Source organism: Macrobrachium nipponense, chromosome 27, assembly GCF_015104395.2.
Source record: "Macrobrachium nipponense isolate FS-2020 chromosome 27, ASM1510439v2, whole genome shotgun sequence".
Taxonomy (NCBI): domain Eukaryota; kingdom Metazoa; phylum Arthropoda; class Malacostraca; order Decapoda; family Palaemonidae; genus Macrobrachium; species Macrobrachium nipponense.
Window position 1 is genome coordinate 26,304,717 of NC_087216.1, and position 9,568 is coordinate 26,314,284.

The window sequence follows — 9,568 nt, forward strand, 5'->3', positions numbered from 1 at the left end:
TGGCTCCATCCATTGTCTAATCTTTTCTACCCATTCCGTCCTCTCTGTTACTTCGTCGGTGTTTCTTCGTGTGTCCTTGTTTGATACCTCATCATCCCTGTCGTCTTCTGTGGCATCGTCTCTCAGTTCGTCTTTGTTTAATTCGTTGTCGTGTGACATTTCCCTTTCCAGTTCTTCTCTTTCTGTTGGGGAGAGCCAGTTCTTTTTCTTTATGTTCCTTACTTGGTCTGCCAGCCTCTGCTCTGTTTGGGGGGTGTTATTCCTCTCATTCCAGATGTTGACCAACCTTCTTCTATATCCTCTCTCCGTCGGGTTGCTTCTGATGTAGCATCTCCATATTTTCTTATTTTCTTCTCTTGTCCATTTCTTCCTTTGGTTTGCTTCTGTAGCTCCAATCTCAGGCTGTTGGCTACTGTCGTTGTGGTGGTCAGTTGCTGGATGACGACCTCCAAGTACCTGACCGTCTTCCCCTTCAATTGGGTTGAATACCTGGCTGCCAGACGAAGCTCCTCTGTTGCCAGAGGTTCCATTTACGTCGTTGTTGTTTATTCCTTCATTTCTTAACATTATTATAATTATTATTATTATTATTATTATTATTATTATTATTATTATTATTATTATTATTATTATTATTATAGATAGTTCACACTATGCATATATAACTGTATATTCATCTTTAGATAAACATAAAAATACCACCATATCTATATATATATATATATTATATATATATACACCTGACGGTACACTCGACAAGAAAACTGAAGATACAGTTTTCATTAGCTTTCGTTCATCCAATTTCCCATTTGTTTTTACTGAAAACACATAATATCGCTAAATTTACTCTAGAATATGAAAATATACTGCAAATTATATCATATAAATTAAAACTGCAAAACAAAACCGTTCAGATACTTATAAACACGATATATGTCCGAAGTAATTGGAATTTCTCAGATGGATTCGTTCATAGAGATCTGATAGATAGAATGTGAATTTCTGATTTTAGTATTATGTATCACGATGACAATATTTACTCGTTTTGCTTCATGAACGGGGATATATTGCATCATCGTAAGTGGTGAATGCAATTATTTTAGTTTCTACAAACTTATGTTTGTATTCCAAAGCTGACGTCAATGGCACTCAATGTTGCGACGGTTAAGGTAGGTTGAACAAATCTAGTTGCATCCGCAAGAGCGTTTTCTATTATGTGAGGAGGAGCCCTAGAACTTCGAGCGGGAAAGCGCAAGTCACTGGATACTGGCTAACGTAACGGATTTCACACTTTGATTACTTTGACGTTGACATGGATCGAATACTAGTTGCTGTTTACAAACCTACTGTCTTTAAACATAAATCTTAATCAAGGTTAAAGTAGCATGTCAGCTCAAAGATTTTCTGGCTATATGCTCCCATTACGAAGCAGTTCGTAGTAGCCCTACACGACTGCATTGCTTTGCCGCGAGGCTGAAAGATCTCCCACGATATAAAATTTTAATTGCCTGTGCAATACATATTGAGTTATTTGTGGTAATAAATATTTTTACTTAACACAGCTTTTTTCGTGAATGATTTGTGGATGAAACCCGATTTTCAAAAGTAAAGACTATATCAAGAGAGCCAGAATGACCACACCCTGTGTCTAAAATTTTCCACGTCTTTTTACAATCTTTGAATGCTACGGCAACTGTCGAATGTAATCAAGATTAGGGTATGAATTTCTTAGAGAATTAACTTGAATATTGTGATCCTTCAAATTTTATCTAGCATAGTGCAGCACGATCTTGGCAGTCATAGCATATCGCGCAAACATAGGCTTATCGTTAGAGATACTTAATTCATTATATTTTCTTCTGCCTTACCCCCGTCACAAGTCCGTCACCAGTACTATAATTCTCTCTCTCTCTCTCTCTCTCTCTCTCTCTCTCTCTCGCCTCCTCTCTCTCTTCTCCACTTCTAAAACATACTTTAAAACTATATATATTACCACTCAATCTCCCAAAGAAAATATAATGAAATTAATTAGTTATAAATAGGCCTAAGCTTTCACATGAGCAGATTTTGCTCTCTCTCTCTCTCTCTCTCTCTCTCTCTCTCTCTCTCTCTCTCTCTCTCTCTCCACTTTTAAAACACATTTGAAAAAATATTATCACTCAATCTCTCAAAGTAAATATAATGAATTGAGTATCGCTATAGATAGGCCTATGCTTGCGCTCCTCTCTTCTCTCTTCTCTCTCTCTCTCTCTCTCTCTCTCCACTTTTGAAACATTTGAAAAAATATTTTCAATTTAATTCATCTTCATGATAAATAATAAAATAAAAGTGAATTAAGTTAGATCTAGCGATAGGCCTATGCTTGCTCGTCATAATATTCCATTCTTTACTGTATTGTTCCTCACGATTTCCACAAATACTGCCCAAATTTTAAAACCCTTTCTCTCATTGTTTAAGATACGTCTTTAATTACGAATGAATTTTACGTCAGTTTAGTGTCAAACATGACTTATAAATAAGGTTTCACAGTAGGTTTTAAAAAAGGATGGTCGATATTCTACCCTGAACTGACGTTACCAAACCAATTAACGAATAATATAGAGCCTGTTTCTACATTCAATTATAAATGATTATAGGACCTCAACAGAATCTTTTGGTGTAAAGTTGATGGAAATCTAGAAAGCAACAAACGCTATGATTTTGAAGCTCCGCCCCCTTTTAGGAGTTGCCAGGTGTGGCATTATTGAACAATATATGTCCGAAGATTTAAAAAAGCTGTATCTTAAGTTTCCTTGCCAAGTGTACATTTCCGCATACTATATCACCCCAACCTATAGCGTGTGTCGAACAGCGTAAGCCAATCAGGACGAGCTTCCGTATCTCTCTCTCTCTCTCTCTCTCTGGATACTGCTTTTACGTAGACTGTCATTCGCATCTCTCTCTCTCTCTCTCTCTCTCTCTCTCTCTCCCTTCAACGGTACAAAGTCTTTGAATTCCTCTCACTGATTTCAGAGACATCCGGTCGTTACAGCTATTCTCTCTCTCTCTCTCTCTCTCTCTCTCTCTCTCTCTCTCTCTCTCTCTCTCTCAGCAAGGGACGACGTCCTCTTCAACCGCTGACAATGACGACCAATCATGATAATCCCTCCACAAGGTAGTCGTTTAAACAAGGAAGTTATTATTCCCGCCATCCCGTGAAGTTACCAGAAGTTAAAAGTACGACACCAGAGGTTCAAAACCCTCTTATTTTCCACACTGAGGTCAAAGTCGTACCCGCTCTAGTGGACGACTCTTCGTGCATTGGCTACACTAGGACTATAGGTGATTCCGGGTCTAGGTTTCTGTAGGCTTGATGAGTCTACGGGTCCACAACAGCCCTCTTTTAGCCTTAAATACTTTATATACTACGGACTGAATGCCTTTGGTGGCGTGGTCGTTTAAACCACCTACTAAAATTCAGGTTGTGGTCTATGGAGCATTGTGAATTGGATCAGACACGTAGGCCTATGTACTTACTGCATCAGGATGTATATAACTGTATTTTCAGTTTAGTTATTGCAAACTGGATACTAAAGTAGGCTCATACACTTAAACCTATGTACTCTTAGGTCCGTGTATGGAACTGTATTAGATTCAGTTAAGTGGCCGTAAACTGGAAACTAAAGTAAGCTCAAATACTTAGTCCTATATACTCTTACCAGATTATTGTATGGAACTGTAGAATTAGAATTCGATTTTGTTGGCAGAACCTGATTTTTGGTGCTGGGAAACTTTCAGTTCCTGAATATCAAAGTTCCAGGATATCCAAAGAGTGAATCCAGGATGATAAGTCTAGCCGCAGCCTATATATAGGTAAGCCATCTTATAGGCCTAAGGAAAGAAGAACTTAACTAAACTAGACTGAAAATACTCACCACTGTATTAAATCATTTCACTGCAACTTATTTTAAGATGATCAGGATGAATTTTGCAATACGTAGTTAATATTTTGTAACTAAGGAGCAAAAAAGTGCAATGCAGTCTCTGGAGAACCCGCCATGATAATCGCCAACGCCTCGCCTAATAGTCACTTGAAGTCAGGGCCCTTTCAGACTATACGATTCTTGTCGGACCAAGATGCGATTGCTGTGCTGGGTCTCAATGCGACACAAAATTGCGCAAATTGTACATTTGTCCGACTGCCGCACAAAATGACCCAATTTTTGACAAGCGCTTGTAGTTTGCTCTCCTTAGCCTGTAGTGATGACTAGATGGACAGGAAGAAAAAATTATTGTGTCTTTATTTATTACATTTGAGAAAAAAAAGAAGAGAAAATCTAGAATCCACTGGATACACCCTTTGAATACACAAAGGCACTTTTATGATGCATTTGCCACTCTTTTCGAGGAGCTGAAAAGAGATGATAAATTTTTCAATTACATCAGACTGTCGAAAACTACCTTTGACGAACTTTTGCCACGTCTATATGACCAGTTGCTACAAGAAAATACGACATTCAGAGATGCTATTTCGCCAGCACAACAACTGGCAGTTACCATCAGGTAAGAAGAAATAATATGCACCTTTCCTTGTAAATTTGCTTTTCCATATAAAATCAAAAAGGTTAAATGAAAGCAACAAGTGTTAGCTGAAACATCTCTATTTATCAAAAGTATAAACTGATATATCTATCTCAAAAACAAGTCTTTTACTTTGATATAAAAAATGCATATCTCTCTCTGTTTCATGAATTAATGTAAATAAAACGTAAGTGTTAACTATAAAAAACTTCTTAAAAAATCATATTTATCGAAATGAAAAGCTTTTAGCCCTCTTTTATATACATAATTTGCCGATAACCTTCTGATAATTTCAGTATCAAAACGTATATGTAACCTAAATGGAACAAAACAGCAAATCATTAAGTAAATCATTTCTCAGTAGTTTATACTTACGCTATCCATACCTCTAGTTCTTTTTTATATACCAACAACACTATTTATTATTGTTATTATTATTACTGTATGGTGTTTTTTCGTTGCATGGAACCAGCAACGGGAATAACACTATTTATATCCCTCAAATTATTTCAATACCCAATGCACCCGATCACCAGAAGCAGTGGAAGTCTACTGCTGCCGCACGTATATTCAGGAAACAATCGCATAGTGTGAAGGCACGCATTGAACACAATGGCCAACTGCAATCGCGTCTGGGTGCAGCACCGGACATGTGCAGTGCATGAGGCCTGTCGGCTGTAATGTGATGCCGCAGCCGGACCGACATAGTGTGAAAAGGTTCATTAAAAATAATAGTCGACTGCTAGCCGGATGTAGGTGCGACATCATGTCGCACTTTCAATGGTAACAAGCGACTCCTGCCTGTATCGTTTCCTTTAGGCGCTAATGAATTCTGTTATGTCATTTCCGAACGGTTGATTATCTTCTTATTTTTTTGTAATTTGTTGTTGAATTTACAGTGTACGAGTTTGTATAGCTGAGTGGAGTTGCCGTTAGTGACTGAACATAGGAAGTTGGGACTGAAAGTGTCATTGGGGTTTTAATTTAAAACTGATTCTTTGTAGCTTTGGACTTCATAATTCATTAAAAACTCACGATTTGTATTTCGTATAGTGTTTTATCCACTCAGTTGATCAGTATGATATAGGCTCTAGGCCTAGAACAGGCTAAAATCTTGAAAACCACAAGTTTTCTACTGCCATAATCACAGTTAAGTTGTGATTCATAGGCCGATGTCTTCAGCCACATTAGAAATATTTCATTAAAAAACTCACAATTTATATTTCCTACACAGTTTTACCCACTCATTTGATCAGTATACTGTTAGACTCTAGGCCTAGAAGAGGTTGAACACACTTTTTTCTTCAGTAACTAATACCCACTAAAGAGTGATTCCTAGGCCGATGTCTTCAGCCATATTTCGAATATTCCAGCGTTGTTGTAGTACGGTACTTTCTTACGTCATAGCATTCAAACATAGCGTTCGTGTGTTTGTTGGTTATCGTCCATTCTTACTGTTACTGCATTCGTTTCTGTAATTCGTGTGATTCCAATGGCCATTTACAGTTAAGTTCTGTTTTATCTTTTTTAAGTTTTATTTTTATTACTTTTATTCTTATTTCTTATTTTTATTATTGTTATTGATTTTATTGTCATTTTTATGATTGTTGTTTTATTAGCTTCATCTTATTCTTATCTTTATTATTTTTATTTTTATTTTCTTCATCATTCCCATTTCTGTCTGTATTAAATTATTTTTGTGTTTTGGACTCCTTAACGGCCTATAATCAGCGCTGCAAGGGTGTAACAATGAAATGAGTTATGCCTATACGTAATGCATTCATGTTCTAATTCAGACCGCCCGTGATCCTTCCCGAGCAATTGGTTAAGTCCACAAAAACGATCACCTGTAATTCAGTCGTAAGAACTTAGGTAATTCTATCAGTTCATCCGTTAGTTTTAAGGTTTGACGTCATCGAAGTGTTGTGGTAATAACAAGGTTTTGCCTGTAACCACGAGAGAGAGAGAGAGAGAGAGAGAGAGAGAGAGAGAGAGAGAGAGAGAGAGAATTATATTTCTCCTTCATCGCCAATTTTCTATCGTTTTTCTCAACGTTAAAACGATATCTTGAACGCTGGATATAAAACAGCTACTGTCTCTAACGATTCCAACTCGTTTCGACGGAATTAAACCTGAAATTAAACCGAATATTAGACCCAAATTTTTGCTTCCTAGTGTGGAGGCGTTTGGTAACCACGACTATAGCCTGGGTTTACCCCGGTTTATCCCAAAAATTGTCGCGTGGCACGAAGAATCACTTAGACTCACTATGTGTGCTGAGGATACCAAACTGAGCCATCTTACTTTCTCTGACTCCTAGAAAACTGGTTCGTCCTGATGTTATGGTTTTTTATTTCTTATTCTTTTTTTTTAAGTTGTAAAGGTATAAATAACGAAGCAGCATCATGTGTCTGTCAGTTGTAATTGTGAGTTGCAAGGGAAGACGTTTCTGTGTTCCGCCAGAGCAAATAGACTATAAAGATTTATAATGGATTTCAAGATCGTGGTCGCCATCGCTTCCGTGTTTTGTCTGATCGGGAGGTGAGTGAGGATGACGAACCTAAAATAACTTTAATAAGGTTATATCATTTTGTAATATTTTTTGTAATATCGTGCTCATGTAAATGAAATTTAATATTCTTTTTTCTAATAAAATATTTTAAGAAATGGGTGGTTGTAATTTGTAAGGTAAAGGGGACGAGCCTAATGTCATTTGAGGGAGTGAATTCAATTGGGAGGTACGACGAGCCTAAAGTGATTTGAAGGGTTGGGGTCTAATTTTGGAATGTAAGAACGATAAGCCTAAATCATATAAACGTATATATATATATATATATATATATATATATATATATATATATATATATATATATATAGATATTTATATATAAACATATATATATATATATATATATATATACATATATATATATTAATATAATATTACTCCTTTTGATCTGTAATTCCTTGATTTTCATATTAGCTCATATTTTTTTATCGTTCATGCCGTATTTTCTCGTTTTTCATGGTTATTCTAACTCATGCAATACTTCATTCATGCTTGTAATCTATCAGGTTATCACTTCCATATTCCTATCATCTTCATGCACTTCTTTTTGCATATTTTTTGCATATATTTTCTTCTCATGTAGTACCCCTTTTCTTTCCATTCTTTTCAGTACTACCCATGCCCTGCGGTGTTCCCCCTGCCAGAAAGACGAGTCTCGGTGCCCAAGAGGCAACTTGACAGAATCTGACTGCCCTTACGGGGTCACTACAGACATTTGCAATTGCTGTGATGTTTGCGCCAAGGTAAGCAATCTGGTTAACATTCATCCTTTGGCAAGGTTGAATGAGTCTACAACAAAAAAGAAATAGTCTTTAGAAGTAGATCATTTATTTTTGGCATCTATTTTTTTTTTCAAATAGATTTTTTCTGTTAGTCAGATAAATATATTTCTGCAATAGCGGCAGTTCTTAAAGGTTCAGACACTAGGCCTATGACCAGCTTGCAGTGTAAGTCCTTGTTTTCATCTGTGTGATATTGTATTATATAATGGAGTCTTTTGCTGCATGTAATTGATTTTGTAATCAGATGAGATATATATTCCTGTAATGGCGCCATTTCTAAAAAAAAATTTTGGAAATAGGCCTGTGAGCAGCTTACACAGTTTCATTTCTTGGTTATAGTTATATTTATGTATTATTATTATTATTATTATTATTATTCTGAAAATGAACCGTATTCTTACGGAACAAGTCCCCACCACAGGGGCCACTGACTTGAAATTCAAGCTTCCAAAGAATATTATGGTGTTCATCTGAGAAAAGTGACAGAAGTTAATAGAGAATACAGAAAAGGGAAATCAGCTATTAAAAATAATAATAATAATAAAATAAAGTAACGAATTACTAAATTAATGGATAGAAATGCAAGTAAATCATTACAGTACCAGGAGAATTATTGTTTTTAGGGGAATAATCCGTTGCATCTTCGCCTGAACTCCTGAGGTACAAGTTGCACAACATCCTCTGGGAGGCTACAATACTATGCTGTAACATACAGCTACTCTGAGAGGCTATAGTACCTTGCTGTAATATACAGCTATTCTGAGAGGCTATAGTACCTTGCTGTAACATACAGCTACTCTGAGAGGCTATAGCACTATGCCGTAACATACAGCTATTCTGAGAGGTTATAGTACTATGCTGTAACATACAGTTATCTTATTTACTTAATTCTGTAGCTTTGATCAGTTTCCACAGTTCGACACTGATCTTTTACGACGAACGACTGTCAGATTCCCAGAATTCACGGAAAGCTTGCTTCTGCTCTCATTCTAGGGTCCCGGAGAGGCTTGTGGGGGTCTTTGGAACCAACTCGGCAAATGTGGACCTGAATACACCTGCGTTCCCGTCGAAGGAGGCGACGCGCAGGAACCTTTCTTCGATGGAAAATGCGAGTAGAACGTTTTGAAATGAATGTCGTCCGTGTTGGCCTACATAGGGCGTTGCTAAGTCTAGTAAGCCATAAGCTACAAGTGGCATTACTGGATCTATGTTAGTCTATAAGTCTATGTATACAAAAAAAAAAAAAGTTTAGTCTCAGTTCTTACGATGTATTTTTGCGGTAGATCCTTGTTTCTGAGTGATATAAACCTTCATTTGAAATACATTTAAGTACACATTTATTTGTTTACAATAAAAATAAAAATAAAAACCCAATTAAAGATGTTAACGTGTGTCATTAGTGCCTTTGTAATATTGTGGTAATACATGAGTCTGGCTGGCGAGGTGAATATTAACGTATTAATTATACATACATGCATACATACGTACGTGCATTCATACATGTATATATACACTTTATCAATGTGTTGCACACTAGAATGATTGTTGACAAACAAGAAAATGAAACCGAGACCTTAAAAAAAGAGTAAAGTCATTCATAACAAGCGCCTGCTCTACCGCATCATTTCCGCTTTGTCCTTCAGATGTACCACCCTTC

The 9,568-nt window shown here is 36.5% G+C and overlaps 1 protein-coding gene across 1 annotated transcript; it reads left to right on the plus strand.

The window, feature by feature from the left end:
- Positions 1-6,954: 6,954 nt before the first annotated feature.
- LOC135200956 (single insulin-like growth factor-binding domain protein-2) lies at positions 6,955-9,298 on the plus strand. Its single transcript, XM_064229729.1, has 3 exons — positions 6,955-7,101; positions 7,740-7,872; positions 8,905-9,298. The coding sequence occupies exons 1-3, from the start codon at positions 7,049-7,051 to the stop codon at positions 9,025-9,027; spliced, it is 309 nt and encodes a 102-aa protein (XP_064085799.1). The 5' UTR covers positions 6,955-7,048; the 3' UTR covers positions 9,028-9,298.
- The last annotated feature ends 270 nt before the right edge of the window (positions 9,299-9,568 follow it).